Consider the following 18,431-nt stretch of genomic DNA (forward strand, 5'->3'; position numbering starts at 1 on the left):
TCCCGCCCCGCCCCTGTGGCTGCCTGGGTTTGTGTTCTACAGTGCCCCTAGGGCTGCCCCGCTAGCACCAGTGACCCTAATGATACACGAAGCCCATCTCTCCAAACATCAACAGCTTCATCTTCAAAATGGATCCAGAACCTGCCTGCAAGATTCTTCCCCACTCCTGGGCTCCCGTCCCAGACATCCCAGACTTGTCCATCATCATCTCCTGCCCGGACTATCACAGTGGCCTCTGCCCTGGTCATCGCACCCTTCCCCTCCCCCGCCCCCATCTGTTCCCCACATGCAGCCACAGGGAGACTGAACCTGGGAGTCAGGTCAGGACCCTCCCCTGTGGCTCCATCTCACTCAGGGTACAAATCAGAGTCCTTACCATGGCCCACGAAGTCCCACACGATCTGCCCTTATCACCTCTCTGCCTCACCTCCTTCCACTTTCCCTCAGTCACTCTGTTCCAGCCACACTGGTCTCCTGCCTGTTCCTCCAGTGTTCCAGGACTTTCGTACCTGCTGTTCTCTGTGCCAGGTGTTAACACCGTCCACAGTTTCCGCACGGCTCCCTCCCTCAACCCCTTCGGCTCAGTACTCAAACGCATGGACTTAGGAGGCCCTGCCTGACCACTCCCTGCTGAAAGCTGCAACCCCCCACCGGGCACTCCATTCCCTTCTTCCCTGCCGGACTCTTCTCCACAGCACTTAGCATCCTACCACACCTTAAGTGTGTATTTCTCTTGTTGTATTGTTTGTCTTACCCTACTAAAACATTAAGCGCTAGAAAGACAGAATTTTTGTTTAAGCTGGTCAATACTAGATCCCTAGGCTCTAGAAAGTGCCTGGCTCATAGCTGCACCACGCTCACATTTTCAGAATAAATGCTTTCTGTTGTCTCATGCAGCACAAGCGTTACGGAGTGCCAGCCGTGTGAGACGGTGGGTGTGGCTCGGCTCACTGTGCCCTCACAGTCCCCTAGGAGGGAGGTCTCCCTTCCTGCTGCATCCGCAGTGTCACAGCAGGGCCTGGCACAGAGTGAGTTAATGAGCAGTGGGATCTCAGAGACGAGCCGACCCCCAGGCCCCACCCCTGTCACCTTTGCCCACGAAGTGGTCCTGGTAGTAGCGGGCGCCCAGGTCCACGTGCTCGATGCTGTACTGCCGGGGCCGGCTCTGAGTCCTCTGCTGCTCCTTGGGCACCTCCAGCACCGAGATGCTGGCGTTGGTGCGGTACGCGCTCAGGGCGGGCTCCGCCAGGTGGCCCTCGCCACCGCTCGGGGAGCCCACGGAAGCCCGGGAGAAGCTCACGTTGCGCTCACACTCGCCTCCAATCTCATTGCGGAAATGCGGGCAGCTGAGCAACAGGTCATTGCTGTTGTCATCGCCGAGGTCCTGCTCCAGGTTCTCCTTGCAGTTCAAATCCTCTGTGCTGGTGAAGGCTGGATCCAGGCCCCCGAGGCTGTGGGCCCGGGACGCCGTGAGGGACGCCATGGCCGAGGCGGCCGAGGCACCCGTGGTGGTGTTCCGCCGCTGGGCCACAGACACCCTGTTGGCGGCCGCCTCGTTGAGGTCAAACAGCATGCTCTGCACATCGAAATGGGCAAAGCTCTTCTGACAGACCCATGGCCTGCTGGCTTCTGGGGGGCTCCGACCCTCTTCAGCCTCCCCCGGGGACCGCCCGGCCTCACCGTCTGGTTTACTGCTCCTCAGCTTCCGGAAGATGGATGAGTCCACCGTGTCCCCACTGCCAAGGCCCCGCACGGGTTTCTTCCGGGCCTTCTCCTTCTCCTTCATGGGCTGCAGTGGCAGGAGACTGTCCTTTGAGGGCTGCCCATTGCGGAGGTCCCCCTTGGCTCCACTACCACCCGCTATGGGGTGCGGGTCGGGATCTGCCCGCAGGAGCTCGGGCTGCTCGCTTCGGAACTCATTGAGAATGTCAAAGAAGCTCTGCTCAGGTACTCCCTGCACGTCGATGGAGGAGGTGCTCCCGTACTCACGGAAGAGGGGCAATGCCCCTGTGTGCCGGGCTCCCCGTGGCTCCCCCGTGTCCTCCACGTCACACTCACTGAGGGTGATCTCGCTGCTGCTGCGCTGCTGCAGGGGGAGGAAGGCCCTGCCCGGGGACCGGGGCCATCCGTCCTGGAATTCCACGTCTTTGGACCTTCTCCTGGAGAGTCGTTGGAAGGCTTTGGACCCTGAGGAACCCGGGGTGCTGGTAGGGAGTTGTCCATTCTGTACGCTCCTCATGGAATGAGCCACCTTGGTGGCCTTTGTGCCATCTGTGTCCTGTGAGGGGCTTGGGTTGCTCTGCTCTCTCAGGGCCTCCCGCTTGGGCGGCCAGTCGGCCACTCTTGCGCGCACACCCATCTTGGGCATTGCAGGGGTGGTGGGGCTGGGGCGGGTGGTGGCCGTGGCTGGGCTCTCCCCAAGAGGCTGGGACATGCTGCCATTCTGGGCCCAGAATCCCACGGGAGCATAATCGCCTGTGTGTGGGCCTGGGAGGACGTCGGCCCCCCTGGCCCCACAGCTGGCTGCCAGGTCCACACCATCACTGGGAATGGGCCGATAGGTGGTCATAGTCCACGGGCGCTGGAGTGCTGCTGGCCCCCGGAAGCTGTGGTGTAACCCTATGGGGTCCCCTGGCCCTCAGCCATTGTTCAGGGCCGCCAGTCCCAGGATGAAGGATGCTGGTCCCCGAAACCTGACGGGAAGGTCGTGAGCCTGTGTCGTCCAGTTCTCCACCATCGCTGTGCACAGCCAAGCCAGGACAACCTCGGAGGCAGGTGCTGTCCCGGGGGCTCCAGGCTGGGAGCTCAGCAGGGCAGAGCAAGCGGCAGTCGCAGGTGCCGGGCAGCGGGCGGCAAGGGCGGCGTCCCCGCCATGCTGAAAGGGGAGAAAAGGAAAATGTGAGACATGATGAACATGCTGTTGCTCCCAGAGAATGGGAAATGTGACTTTTTTTGGACAGCTTTACTCATTAAAAAAACTTTTTATTATGGAAATTTGCAAACATATTCAAAAGCAGAGAGAGGACTATGGTAAGCCAACCCCCAGCTAAAACAACCATCAACTGTTTGCCATGCCTGTCTCATCCGTCCCCCCAGCCTATACGCATTTGTCTGTGACAATATTTTAGGCTAAATCCTAAAGGTCATTTCATCTGTAAATATTTTAGCTTGTATCTCTAGCAGATAGGGTCTTTAAAAAGTAGCCATGATCCCATTACCATAGCCAACTAAATTACTAGGAAGCCGTTATCACACACAAGCCTGTCTGCGTTATACATCCCCGCTGTTTCACAGGTATCTCTTGTGATTGGCTTGTTCAAATCAGGATCCAAACAAGATCCGTCCCCTGCTTTGGAAGATATTTTTCTTAAGTGTCTTCTACTCCATAATGGCCACCCTTCCTTTATTTTGATGCTATTTAATTATTGATGGGAAGGGGTGACTTGTCCTGTGGCTTTTCCCATTTTGGAGATCCCTGTGGTGCCATTTAACATGTCCCTCTGCCCCCTGTATTTCTTGTGGACTGGTGGCTTCACATAGAGCCCAGACTGTTGTCCACCTGCTCTGTATTCTGCCCAATCAGCCACTCTACCAGGAAGGAAGTGAAATGACAGATGAGTCGACACGAGCACCAGCAGACTTTGGGGAAGGAAGCCACAGAAGGAATGTCTCCAGAAACCTATCTGGTGAACGATACTGTGAGCTGGAAGTCAGATCCCATCACTTCTTTGCTCAGATCTCTCCAGTGATTCTTTATGATATGAGAAAAAACCCAAACCCCTCCCCCGGTCCCTAAACCCCCCAGGACCTGGCCCCTGCCAGTGTCCTTGATGTCCCTCCCCATCCCTGAGTAAGCTCCGACATCACTGGCCTTCTTTTTCTATTTCTTTTTTTAGAGACAGGGCCCTGCTCTGCTGCCCAGGCCGTTGGAGTGCAGTGGCACGATCACAGCTCACTGTAACCTCGAAGTCCTGGGCTCAAGCAATCCTTCTGCCTCAGCCTCCTGAGTAGCTGGGGCCACAGGTGTATGCCACCACGCCTGGCTAATTTTTTATTTTTACTTTTTTATAGAAATGGGGGTCTATGTTGCCCAGGCTGGTCTCGAACTCTTGGCCTTAAACGATGCTCCTACCTTGGCCTCCTAGAATGCCGGAGTTACAGGCGGGAGCCACTGTGCGTGGCCAACATTGGCCTTCTTTTCTGTACTTCTGATGTGCCACCCCTTATCCAGGACATCTGGATATCCGCCCTCAGTTCTCCACCAGGCTGGTTCCTGTCCATGATGTCAGCTCCTCAATGCAGGCTTCCCAGACCACGCTATATTGACAGAGAAGCCCCGTCTCCTCAAAGCCTTTCTCAGTCACCCACTCTGCTTGCTGACTCTCCATCACTTGAACGCTCACTGATGTATCTGCAATGCCTAGAACAGTGTCCAGGACACTCGCTCACTATTCGTCGTGTGAACCAGCAAACAGATGGCCTCTGCCTAATCTAAGGACATCCTGACCTGCAGGGCCCTGGGGAAGCGCGTTCAGGGTCAGCAGTGTAAAGCACCCTGCGGGATCACTTCCCTTTGTCTCTACCTTGAACTTCTAGAAGGTGAGACCCCTGCTGGAGACGAAGGGGAAAGTGGGCCGCCGTCTGTGACGGAAGCTGTTGCCTGCCCAGCAGCCGTGCCCCTGTCCTCCTGCCAACAGAACCGATCTTGTTCAGGGCAGCAGAGTGCTGGCTTGGGCTGGGCACCCGGCTTGAGGTGACCCATAACTTTTCTTTCCCTGGGAACTAGAGCGGGACGTGGCCATTCTGGTCCAAGCTACTGGTGTTCCCTGTGCGGAGAAGTGGAAGGCCTCCCGCGTGAGTGTGGAGGGCCATTTCCAACCTGTGCCCAGAGGTACGCAGTGAACTGGCAGAGAGAGTCTGAGACAGAAACGTGAAGCAGGTTCACGGAGCAAGATGGTGAGGAGAGCCAGGCGCAGGGTGGGGAGCAAGGGGGCACCCCTCTTCCCTGAGCACAGGAAAGATGTCGCAAGGCAGCAGTACAGGGATGGGCTAGAGAAGGGGGAAGAAACTGGAAAACCCACAGGGTCGGGTTACTTAAGGTGGATGGGAGAGGCCAGGGGGCGCCTGCAGTGAGCTGGACAGCAGGGACACCTTCTGAAGAGGCAGAGGGGCCTCAGCTCCCGCTAGCCGAGCCTCTCGGGAAGGTGGATGCCAGATCATCTGATTTTTCCAGAGAAGCCAGAAATCTAGAATTGTATGCAAAATCTCCCAATTTGAAAACAAAAATAACAACAAAACAACCATGCAGAGATCTCTGGAAGAATTTTCAAGAAACTGCTAACAGTGGTTGCCTCTGGGGAGGGGACCCACGTGTCTGTCCCCACCACTGGCAGACCCTGCCCCTGCTTCATTCTCCTCAGCATTTATGAATCTACTTACTTATCTCTCTGTTTTACTACTGGTCCCCACCGCGTGAGAATGTAAACTACTGTTACATCCCCGTTACCAAAATGTGTTTTGAAAGAAAGGGAGAGAGGGAGCCTTCCTTTTCAGTGCATACCACCAGCTGCTTTTGAATTATCTGTGTGTATTTCTAGTCAATAAATAAATATGGTTAACACTTGAACAACATACGGGTTAGGGGCACCAACCCCCAAGCAGTAGAAAATCCATGTATAACTTTTGACTCCCCCAAACCTAACTACTAAAATAGCACACTGTTGACCAGAAGGAAGGCTTATTGATAATATAAACAGCCAATGAACACATATTTTATATGTTATAGGTATCATATACTGTATTCTTACAATAAAGTAAGCCAGAGAAAAGAAAATGTTATTAAGAAAATCATAGGGAAGAGAAAATATATTTACTATTTATTAAGTGGAAGTGGAGCACCATAAACTTCGTCCTCGTCTTCACATTTAGTTGGCTGAGGAAGAGGAGGAAGGGGAGGGGTTGGTCTCGCTGTCTCACTGGTGGCAGAGGCAGAAGAGGTAGGGGAGGTGGAGGCAGGCACGCTTGGTGTAATTTTATGGAAATACATCATAATTTCTGACGTTTTTGCTTTTTCATTTCTCAAAAAATATTTCCCTATGGTACCAATCCTTTTTCCACTGTTTGCTTTATTAACAGTTTTGGTGCCCGTATCCTAGGTGGATCTGTGTCATATGAAAAGTCGAAAGCAGTCTTGAATAGCTGGAACCCTTCTGCCAGACTGTGCAATGCCAACTTATTTTCTGGCACTGCTTCCTCTAAGTCTTCCTCCTCACTGCCTGGCACTGGTTGCGAAGCGCCATCTCCATCAAGTCATCTTCTGTTAATTCCTCTGGTATGGCGTCTATTAGCTCAAACTTCTCCAAGATCCTGATCTTGAAACCCTTCACTGCCACCCCGCCCCCTACTTTTTTGCCATCTCCACAATCTCTTTCATGATTTCCTTGATCGGCTCTGTTGTAAAGCTGCTGGGTTGCAAATCCTGTGAAGTCATGCACGACATCTGGACGCAGTTTTCTCCAGCAGGAATTTATTGTTTCTGGCTTGATGGCTTTTATGGCTTTTTCTATGACAACAATGGCATCTTCAGTGGTGTAATCCTTCAGACTTTCATGATGTTCTCTCTCTTGGGGTTCTCTTCCTTAGCAGTGACAATCCTCTCCATAGAGCACTGTGTGTCATGAGCCTTAAAGGTCCGTATGAGCCCTCAACCTAGAGGCTGAATTAGAGACATTGTGTTTGGGGGCAAGTGGGCCACTCTGATGCCTTCAGTGTTGACTCATGGGGTTCTGGGTGGCCTGCGGCATTGTTCAACATCAAAAGAGCTTTAAAATGCAGCTTCTTACTGGCAAGGTAATTCCCGACTTCAGGGACAAAGCATGGATGGACCCAATCCAGAAACAGGGTTCTCACTGTCCACACCTTGTACAAGCAGAACGGTGGCAGCTGGTGTTTATCTTTTCCCTTCAAGGCTCAGGGGTCAGCAACTTTATGGGTAAGGGCAGTCCTGATCATAAACGCCATGGCACTGGCACAAAACAGCAGTTACCTATTCCTTCCCGCCTCACATCTTGGTGCTCACTTCTCTTCCTTACTAATAAATGTCCTTTGTGGCATTGTTTTTCTGAATAGGGTACTTTTGTCTGCATTAAAAACCTGTTCAGGCAGATATCCATTCTCCTCAATGATTTTCTTAATGGCATCTGGGAACTCGTCTGCTCTCTCTTTGTTGGCAAAAGCTGCTTCTTCTGTTATCTTGACTTTAAAAAAAATTCTTTTTTTGTAGAGGCAGGGTCTCATTATGTTGCCCAGGCTGGTCTCAAATTTCTGGCCTCAAGCCATCTTCCCATCTTAGCCTCCCAAAGTGCTAGGATTACAGGCATGAGCCACCACACCTGGCCTATCTTGACATTTTTAAAGCCAAGCCTCTTTTGATTATAAAATTATCAAGCCATCCTTTGCTGACTTTGGATTCTCTAGCTTTAGATCCTTCCCTTTCCTTTTGCTTTCAGTTGCCATATAATGACTTCGCTTTTTCTTGAATCATATTAGAGTCTACAGGTATGCCTTTCTTATAGCAATCCTGCACATAAAAGCTGCATTTGCAATACAAGATAAAGAAGTGCTTCACAAAAAGTCCAAGGTCTTTATGCCTGCTGGTGTAGGTGCAGCAACAGCTTTATAAATTTCCTTTTAGTTTTTTAAAGTGGTCCTTACTTCATTTATCTTGAGATGGTGGACAACCGCAGCTGTAGGCCTCAATCTCTGGTACACATCAAGCAATTCAGTTTTTCCTTGACATGTTATGACTTTTCTCTGCTTCTTGGGAGCACTTCCGGCATCACTTGTGGCGCTTCGTATGGGTCCCACAGGGTTTATTCAGAGTTTACAGTACTGCACTAACCAAGATGAAAAATACGTGGGAATTGCAAGAGATCATTTTTTACTGCCATACGCAATTTATGGGAGAGAGGAACTGGTCACGTTGAGATTATGAGCATCACATGCATATTAAACTGGTACTTGCGACACTGGAGCTCACCCCAATAGCAACAGCAGGTGACTATGAAATGATGACAGTGGTACAGTATGTGCTGCAGCTAATTTTATGCAGTTATGATTTAACACTGCATCTTTACATTTGTTTACACTTCTCTTAAATGCAAATGCATGGTCTGTGTTTATGTGTATAAATTTTCATAAGTTTTACCTGTTTACAATAGATTTGTGTATATTTTATGGTAGTAAATAATAAAATAGACTAGTCTCTACATATGTTTTATGTACTCATCATATACCTAACTTTTTCTTAAATTTTTCAATATTTCCAGGCTCATCTGTGAGTTCTTTTCAAATTGTCACAAATCTCCAAAATTTTGTCCAATGTATTTATTGAGAAAAGTCTGTGTGTAAGTGGACCCATGCATTTCAAACCTGTGTTGTTTAAGGGTCAACTGTACTTCTTAAGAACACTGCCAACAAAAAACATGATGAAGGTTCACAAAATAAGTATGTGGGCTGGATTTGGATAGGGGCAACCTCTGCTGACTAGTCAGTGCTGCCCCTTTGCCAGAGAAAATTGAAATTCTTTTGTTCATGATATGTTTGCTCCACCACTACACTGTCAGTTCCAGGATGGCAGGGGCGTTTGCCATGAGGGCCTGAGCCCAGCCTCACACTCCACTAGGGGCCAGATTCCAGGTGCAGCTGGAGTGGCACCCAGTGGAAGGCAGCCCACCCTGCACTGTGACCCTGTCTTCAGGTCAGCCTGGGCAGAATGCAAAGGGAAGACTGTCCTTTGAGGCCACATTTGGGGTGGCTGAGAATACCAGTGACCCAGATGCGACCCTGACTTGCTTATGCAAGTACCTCCTGACAGATGGGCTTTGCTGACGGCGTTCTGCTTCCAGCTCAGATAGAAATCCTCAATCTGTTTTGCTCCCTTCTATGAACATATACAGATGTTCTTGCAGGCCCCAGCCTCTTTGCACAAATCCCTTCTCGAAGCAGGTGCAGCTAAGTCTTCTTGTGATGACATTTAGAGGCTCAGTGAGACCCACAACCTTGTTGGGATTCAGGGACTGGTGCACACCTGTCTCTTTCCAGCGGTTTGCTACTCAGCTCCTCCTTCCTAAAAGCGCCCAGATCTTCCTGAGGGGAACCCCTGTTATGAGAGCAGCATAGCATATACGCAGGAACCATGCCTGGGCTCGAAACCTGGCATGCCATGGATGAGTTACTGAGACACTGACTCAGTTTCAATCTGTAAAATGGGGATGATATGACCACCTAGCTCATAGCCCCCACTATGAATACCATTCTGTTGTGTATCTCTCCCTCCCCCGCCCCATTACAGAAGCACAGCTGGGGTGGGCACAGGACATGGGCTTAGCCAGCCCAGTGTCCTCTCTTGGGGCTGAAGAACGTCCTTGCATTGGCAGGGATTGGGGAACTGGCTTTTCCTGTGCTGTGACTTTTGCTGGGGACCCCTGGCTCCTGCCTATTTCCTCCGGCCTCCTGTTGACTCTGTCAGTCCCCTGAGGACCGTGACTGACACACGGTGCTGTGCGAAGACAGGCCATGGCGGAGCTGCAGATGGGAACGACCAGGGAAGCCTCAGCAACAGCAGCAAGACGAGGAGTAAGTGGCAGTGGGACAGCGTCAGCTGGGATACGTTTGGCCGCAAGTAACAGGGTACTGGTCAACGGTGGCTCAGGCAATGAAGGCATTTAATTATCTCACGTTAACCAGGAGGGCAGATACAGTGGGGGCAGGCCTGGTGCGGAAACCAGACGATGACATACGGCACTTCCTCTCCTCTCCCTCGGCCTCTCTTAGTGTGCTGCTGGCTGACATCTTTTGGCTTGCTGCCTAATGGTCATAAGCCAGTGGCCACAGCCATACTTGTCACTGAACCACGGACAGGGGGAAAGACAGGGATGATGTCAGAGTGTTCTCTCACCCATCTGACCCTAGTCAGGAAGGAGACTCTTTCCCAGAACATTCCTCTCACCACAATACTTTCCTTTATGTCTCACTGGCCAAGACGTGGACACACGGCCACTCCAGTTACAAAAGAAGCTGGGAAAGCCAGAATCTGTGATAGTCCCGATTGCCTTTGGGCCAGTGGGGACTTACCAGGGTCTATTAGAAGAGAGCCTACTGGCCGGGCGCGGTGGCTCACGCCTGTAATCCCAGCACTCTGGGAGGCCGAGGCGGGTGGATCGTTTGGGCTCAGGAGTTTGAGACCAGCCTGGGCAAGAGCGAGACCCCATTTGTATTAAAAAGAAAAAAAAAAGAAGAGCAGGCGACCAGTGGTGTATCTGTGGGTGTAAATGCTCCCAGACTGTCACCTGTGAAGTATCTGGGGGACCCTGAGATGGCAGAGTGCTTCCTTATCAGGCCCCAAAAGCCTAGAGGCTGGAACAGTGAACAAACAAGCTCCACGGTCCCTGTGTCCTGGCTCCTCTGCTCCGAGGGGCCACAATACCGACCGCTCCACACTCCGAGTCCTGCTGGCTCCCCCTAAGCAGGTCCAGGTCCATCACCCACTCCCACGACCTGCCCCAGCCTGGCGCCATGGCTTCTCACTGGACGACGGCACCTCGCCGCAGGGGCTCCTGCTCCCCCCGCAAGGCCCTCCACACAGCAGGCTCAGCAATCTGAGGGTAACATTCAAAATCCTCGCCTCAGCCCCTGCTTTCAGGAATTTACTTCCAGAGAATCCAGAGAAATAAGAGAACACAAGGCAATTTCAAGGGTGGTCAGCACTGTAAAGAAATAAAATGCCACAGCACGACGGGGGGGGGGGGTTTGGGAGGGGTCTGGAAGACTGGTGCAGGGGGCGGTGTCTGAGCGGGGATCTACATGAAGGTGGGGGCACCTGCCCTGCGCCAGGTGTGCTATTAGTGAGGCTGCCGCACCGGCAGGAAAGCTGGGAGCAGCCAGTGTCTGAGGCTAGATGGGTCATCCAAGGTTCTCTTCCCTCGCGCAGCTGTACGTTAGAAGCATTGGGGGAGCTTTTTACAAATGCAGGTGTCTGTCCACACCCCATCTCCAGAGATTCTGAATCAGCTGGTCTGGGGCGAGCCTGGGCCTGATTGTTTCTTAAGAGCTCTGCAGCTCATTCTCATGTGCACACAGGGAAGGAGCAAAGAACGCAGAGAGCGGGCCTGCCACCAAGCCCAGAGACGCAGTAAATCCAGGTCGGTGGGCAGGTGAGGGGCACCAGAACATGAGTTAGAGCAGGCCCCACAAGGAGGGGGAAGAGCAGGTGCAGTCTGGGAGGACCAAGTGGTACACAGGGGTGGATGCTGCTGAGAGGGTCATATATGGTGACAATTATCGGTATGAAGGGCACTGGCGACCTTTGCAGGAGACATTTCAGCAGCCCACTGCTCCAGGAAGCCTTGTCCTCATCCCTCCTCCCCCCTTCTTCCTCATGCCACCAGGCTTCCTACCAGTCCCTCTGTACCCAGGCAGAATTCCTCCCTTCCTCCCTCTGCTGAGCCCCTAGGGCTTTGCGTGCACCCTTGACCGCAGGGTTTAGCCCACTGGAGTTTTAAACCTCAGAGTTATCTTCGTCCTCCCTAGACTCTGAACAGAAGCACAGATGCAGTAGAATGGGGGCTAACATATTTGTTCTTGCACGTGGGTCGGGGAGTGGAGACGGATACTGTGATGACGGTGGTACTAATGACAAGGTTAACGCTGACGCACTCTCTCGGTACGCCATGCTCGGGGTGACACCCTGGTGTGCATTACCAGGTGTGTTCTAACACCCGATCAAGTAGGGACTTCTACATGCCCATGGCACAGATGAGGCAAAGCTTATGTGGAGCAGCTGAGATCCAAACCTCAACAGTCTGGCTGCCACCTCTTCGCCACTAGGCTCTGAATCAAAGGCAGTTCAAACGAGCGTGCTGCAGGAATATGTGAGTGATGCAACAATCTTCAAAATCAATTAATTCATGAGGACAAAATTCCTGGATGTCAGCAACAGCTCAGCAGATTCCAGGTAAAGAATCTGGCTTCTCCCCTCTGTGTCTTCCCCTACCTTACTGGAAGTTTAAGCATCCAGGGGACCATGTTAGAGCTCCCACAGGAGCAAAGATGGATGGTAATCTCGGAAATCTCATTAGGAAATGCCATGACAAAGTTTCTGTTCCACCAGCCCCAAGAGCAACGAGCAGGGCCTCGATCATGGTTGTGAAAACCCACACTTTCATATTTAACGTCAAAGATCCCAGAGGACCGGTGTTTCTAAATGTAATCTTCCCCAGTATCTAGGAGGGGCCCACAATCCTTCCCAGGGAGCAAGGCGACCCCACAGGGGCGAGGGCGGCCATTTGTAGCCGTTACATTCAAACCAGCGAGGCTTCTACTTGGGTCAGGGATCCCGAGTGACCTGTCCTGCTTTCAAGTGTATTAAATTGGTATAGTTTTTACCCTTGGGGGAATGGGAAGAATGAGTTGGAGTTATGTATCAAAATTGTAGGGGTGCATTTTATTTTAATCCAGCAATTCCGTTGCCAGGAATCTGTCTCTTATTCACACCAGCGAACATCGAGACCGGCACACAGTGGTTTGACTGCAGGGACGTTCACACTGCTGCAATACACTAGAGCTGGGAACAGCCCCAACGCCCATAAGCAGAGGACAGGTTAGGTGAATGTGGCACCTCTATGCCAGGAACACAGTGCAGCTGTAGCGCGTGCAAGATGCCCACACAGCCCCAAGTGAACGAACACAGCTTGCGCTGATCTGTAGGCTAAGCACATCGTGCAGCGCTTTGCACACATTAACTCATTTAATTCTCAAGACAAGCCTGTGAGAGGGAGGGACTAAGACTATCCTCATTTTAAAGCCAATGCAACTGAGGCCAGAGGTTGAGTAACTTGCTCAAGGTCACTCAGCTAGAAAGAGGTGATGCTGGGATTTGAACCCAGGCAACCCAGCTTGATAGTTTATACTCTTTGATTCTGTGCTGCCACCGTGAAAGGAAAGACACAAGTTGCAAAACAGTTCATATAGTGTGACCCTATTTGGTTTAAAAAAAGAAAGAGGAGACGGAGATATTGTTAGTGAGCGTATCCCATGACTTCTTCTAGAACTTTCTCTGTGAATCTATAAGGAAATGCTCACAAGTGCACAGGGCAGGAGTGTCTGAGGCTAGGATTAAGTTTTCGGTTTTAAAAGTGAGCATGTGAGGGAAAATACGAGCAGAGTAGAAACCACCCCCCCAAAAGCCCTTACCTTCTAGAATGCAGGGTCAGAATGGGAGAGACTTACCAGCTCCATGGATCTGCCTTGCTCCCATGAGTCTGAACAACATGCATCTTTCCAAATGGCAGATTCCTCTGTGGCGTGGCCACGTGCTCACACCCAGAGCCACTGACGGAAGGAAGGTGCACCCCTCATCTTGTGTTCATGTGTTCCCCAGTGAAATGGGGTCTGTATTCACCCCAAATGCTTAAACTTCAATGTTTCCTCCTTTGTATTTATTAATATTTTGCTACCTAGTATAGTTAAACATAGGTTAAATGCTCATATGATTACATGCTCATCTGAGAAAGATAAAATCTTTTTAAAAATAAATGGGTTAATACCTTCATAGTTCCTTTTTTCTCTTACCACCAGACCTTGGAGATCTTTCCTGATGTGGCAGCTGTAGCATAGTGAACAGAAGCAAAGACTATCCAGGTTCAGTTCCAGCTCTGCCACTTAACTAGCTAGACCTTGGGCAGGTGACTTAGTCTCTCTATGCCTCAGTTTTCCCATCTGTAAAATGGAGATAATAATATGGCTGAACTCTTAGGAAAGTCCTGCATTGATAAATGTAGAGACTTAGAATATCCCCGGCACACAGTGCTATGCAAGTGTTAGTAAAAAAATTATCATTTTTACTAATTTTTTTTTTTTTGAGACAGAGTCTCACTCTGTTCCCCGGGCTAGAGTGCCATGGCATCAGCCTAGGTCACAGCAACCTCAAACTCCTGTGCTCAGGTGATCCTTCTGCCTCAGCCTCCCGAGTAGCTGGGACTACAGGCGTGCACCACCATGCCCAGCTAATTTTTTTGTATATATTTTAGTTGTTTGGCTAATTTCTTTCTATTTTTAGTAGAGACGGGGTCTCGCTCTTGCTCAGACTGGTCTCGAACTCCTGAGCTCAAACGATCCACCTGCCTTGGCCTCCCAGAGTGCTAGGATTACAGACGTGAGCCACCGCGCCCAGCCCATTTTTACTAATTTTTTTAAAGTCTCAACCAAGCCAAACATGACCTTGCAATGAACCCTTGTTCCTCTGGGCTCAGGGGCCAGGCACCCAGGGCGGCTCACCGTGAGCAAGAGGAGGGACAAGCCCCAGAGCGAGGGCCGAGGCAGGATGCCTTGCTGAGTCTCCCTGGGGTGGCTGGATCAGGCGAGGGTGAAGGGTGTTGTTACCCCTAAGAAGCACATATGGATTGAGCATCTTGTTCCAGTTCTGGGCACAGTCCCACTCACTTCAAATGAGACTATAAAATGCAACACTGGAAAGGGATGCTTCCTGGGGTATGGGCGCACATGCCAGGCCCACCCAGGAGCTACTGCCATGTTTGCAGAGTGGGGATGATGCGACAGAGCCAGGTCAGGGGCCTGAACGGCTGCTTGAGGGGCCTCTGTTGTTGAGGTGGCTCCTACTGGGGAGACTAAATCTGGGGCATAAGAACCGCTGCTCTAGGCTGCCCTGGAAGGGTCTTGCTGGCTCTAGCCAGGCTCTCAGCCAAGCCACAGGCACTGGTGTGGCTGTACTGCTTATTTAAAATGTTTTTGGTAGATGGCCGCTGCCCTGACCCCCCTGGGTGTCCACTGTCATCGTGTGGGGCCCACAGGAGCTGCTAGGACCCAGCTCTGGGTCTGCTCCCATGGGCCACTGCCCAGGCCAGACCGATGGTTAAATATTTAGTATGCCCCCCGCAGGCCTCACTCCTGTGGCCCGGCCAAGCCTCCTTTAGAAGATGGTGTCTTGTCAGCATGGAGCCTGACTTGCAAACTAATCTCAGCTAATTGCCACCAAAACCTGCTAAGATCACATCTGTTGGGCCTGGAGATTAAATCAATATTTGCCAATCTTGATTAAATAGAGCCGGGGAATCCTTGTAAAAGAACATCTGTTAAAGCTCCATTCTTTCCATCCTGCACTTGGGGGGCCAGGCTGAGCACAGCTCTGGCTCTGCCTGTCCCCATCTGAGGATAGCTTCAGGCTGAGCGGGGTGGGAGGTGGTGGCAGTGGGGGCTACCAGGGATGTCATGGCCAAGAAGGCTCCCTGAGGGTAAGGTTGGGGGAAGGGAGGGGAGGGGAGTGAGCTAGACACACACAGCTGGGCCTTGTTATCCCGGGTGGCACCCAGTTGCCTGCTGGCCCCCTGACCCAGGGCTGCTGAGAGCAAGGCCCTGTGCAGAGCATGTGACACAAACCACTGAGCTCAAGTCTTCTAATTGCCCCTCTGAGGTGGTGCTACTGTTGCCACAACTTCAAAGTGGGGAGACCAGGAGAGTCCATGAGAGAATTAGAAGAGAAACTGGGACCTGAACCTGGGGCTGGCTGACTCCAGAGTCTGCCCTTGTGATCATTCATGGGGCTACCAATTTGAGAGCACAAGTTTTCAAAAACAAGGGCAAAAACTGGCATTTATGGAGCCAGGAGCCCAGGCTCAGAGCCCTGCTTTATTGGTCCAATTCCCCAAGCCACATATAACAATGGTGGCCCCCGCTTAGTAAGCACTGGCCTCACACCTGGCCCTACTGAACCCACACAGCATGCCTAGCAGGGCCCTGCTGTTCTCCCCACTTTACAGAAGGGAACATGGAGGCTCAGAGCAGCAAGTTACCTGTTGAAGATCACCCTGTGAGGCAAAAGGCAGAAGTGGGACTTGAATCCAGGTAAGTCGAACCTATGGCCACCATAAGCATTGTCATCTCTAAAAAGCAGGGACAGAGCCATGAACACAGTGGACACTCAATAAATGCCTGCCCTCTACCCCTGGGTGATTTACAGCAGAAATTAGGCTCGTGCTCTGAAGTCACATTGCCTGGGATCAAATTCTGGCCCCAACATGTACCAGAGAGGATAACAGTGCCACCTCGTCAGACTGCGGGTGGACCCGGTGAGGTGATGCCATAGGGCACTCCCCACAGGAAAGGACACACAACAAGCACTCAGTACATCCTGACATCAACAACTGTGACAACAGCAGCTGCTGCACTCACAGTGCATCCATGGGGTGAGAGATGGGGAGTGGAGGTCAAACACCCAGATGCCTGCAAGCCACTGTTCACTGCTCTCTCCCCAGCACCCACACAGTGCCACCATAGGGTGCATTCTCCTAAGTCTTTTCTGAATCTATGGAAAAAAAAACCAACTCAAAACCAACAAGGCAACCAGTCAACCACCCAGCCAGATAACCACCTAGCCATCTAACTACATAACCAACTACCCAAACATCCAACCAGCTAGCCAACAAGCTAGTTAACCAGCCAACAAGTCTCGTGTTTCTGTGTCCTGTCCGTATCTCTCTTCATTTCCACCCCTTCTCTCTGCATCTCTTTCCAATGTTCCTCTGTCCCTGCTCCATGTTTCCTGACCCCTGTCCTCCCACCTCTGCATATCCCTGTTCCCATCCCTCCACGTCCCTGTCCTTCTCTCTCTCTCTCTCTCACTCTGTTTCTCTCCACGTTTCTTGCATATGTGCACACACAGATGGCCACCGCCCTGTACATTTCTGGCCTCTGAGTCACAACTCCATGGTAACTCACCACTAAGAGTGTGTCCCAGGCCAGGGAGCCTCTGCCTGGTCCCTCTGTTAACCTCTTCCCAGGTTCCAAGTTCCCAACATCTGTAGGAAGGGAGAGAAGCTAAGGAATTGGCCAAGATTATTTAAAAAAAAAGAAAAAGTAGGGTCAGATTCCAAAACATCTTCTAAATAAAACAATGCATGTGTAGCATTGTTCCGGTCCCTAATGTCCCTATATTATTGGCAGAATTCGAAACTGCCTGGTCCAGTCTCGCCCCCACCCTGAAGTGCAATCTTACAAGGGAATTGGTTACTTTAATCAGAGAACAAACTTAGAAACCCCAAGAAGAAGTAACTCAGAAGAATGGCATATCCTCTTTCACATTAAAAAAAAAAAATCAGTATTTAAAAAAACCCTTGGGGGCAAGGCCTCAGCAAGCACATTGCTCCACCCTTACCTTCCCCCTTATTAAATAAATTAATTAATTAAAACCCCCTCCCAAAGTCAAGCACCTCCACCACTTAGGCAAGACCACAGCCCGCTGTAGTATTATTTATTGAATATGGTACTTTTAATCAACTCACTGATGAAACCCTTAATGGTATCAGAGTTGGATCCATTGTATTTTTTCTAATACTCATTAAACCAAATGCATAAATATTAAAACTCATAAATCCTGTCTATTTATCAATGCAAATGAGCTTTCGTACCAGAAGTACTGACATCCAAACCAGATTGCACCTCCTCGACATGACACTAAGCAAAAAAGCCAGACAGAAAGACGGTTTATAATTCTGTTTTTATAAAGTTCAAAAACAGGCAAACTGGAACCATGTTATTTAGAGTTGCACACACGGGGACAAAACCTTTGGAAAGCTGGGAAATGGTGACCATCGAAGTCCAGAGGGAGAAGGTTCTGGTGGCGAGGGCCCATGGGGGTTCTGGGGTGCCGGAATGTTCTCGGTTCTTGACTCTGGGTTACAAGAGTGTTTGCCTTACATATAATTCTTTGCTAAGATGTATATTTACATTTTATGCCCTTGTCTGTATGTACACTACATTTCACAATAACAAAGTTTTAAGAAGTCTTTTGTGTTGTATGAATTATTTTTAGTGAGACTGTGCTCTTGCATTACATATGTAATTTTAAAAAATACATAAATGAATTTTAAAATCTCGGTTGTTTGATCACCCTCTTTGCCACCTCATCAGTCTCTCTTATGACCCTGGCTTGAGATTCACTTTCTCTCCTACAAAAGGTTTCTACTCCCAGAACTGGCAGGGCCACTTCACCAGTATTGAAGACAAACATCCCAGGCAGGCTGGGGGATGTGCACTTCCCCCGAGCTCACAGGGAGGCAGGAAGAACAGGGCTGCACTCACAGGGGCAGTTTCAGGACTACTTGCCACATGACATCTGGGGACAGGGGAGAAGGGACCTCCCCCCACCTGAGAAACGCGGGAGGGCTCCTGTCTCCCTTCCCAGGGTGGGGAGAGGCAGGTGGTAACAGGGGCTGTGGAGCCAGGCTGCTATGAGGAACGTACATCCCAGCCTTGCCCCTGCAGTGATGCCACAGAAGGCTCCAGAAGGGCTTCAGTTTTGACCCTTGACTGGGTGCAAAGCCTCTTCTCAGGCCAGAGGGACTGGCTGGCAGATAGTG

General features: G+C 50.9%; 1 protein-coding gene across 2 annotated transcripts in view; it reads right to left on the minus strand.

Moving 5' to 3' along the window:
• SIPA1L3 (signal induced proliferation associated 1 like 3) overlaps positions 1-18,431 on the minus strand; it is a 219,186-nt gene that overhangs the window by 87,654 nt on the left and 113,101 nt on the right. For both annotated transcript variants that reach the window (XM_045532124.1, XM_045532122.1), the window contains exon 3: positions 1,090-2,875. In XM_045532124.1, coding sequence (XP_045388080.1) covers positions 1,090-2,569 — 1,480 coding nt within the window. In that variant the 5' untranslated portion in view covers positions 2,570-2,875. The remainder of the gene's footprint in view (positions 1-1,089; positions 2,876-18,431) is intronic.

The sequence above is a fragment of the Lemur catta genome, chromosome 19, assembly GCF_020740605.2.
Source record: "Lemur catta isolate mLemCat1 chromosome 19, mLemCat1.pri, whole genome shotgun sequence".
NCBI classification, from domain to species: Eukaryota; Metazoa; Chordata; class Mammalia; order Primates; family Lemuridae; genus Lemur; species Lemur catta.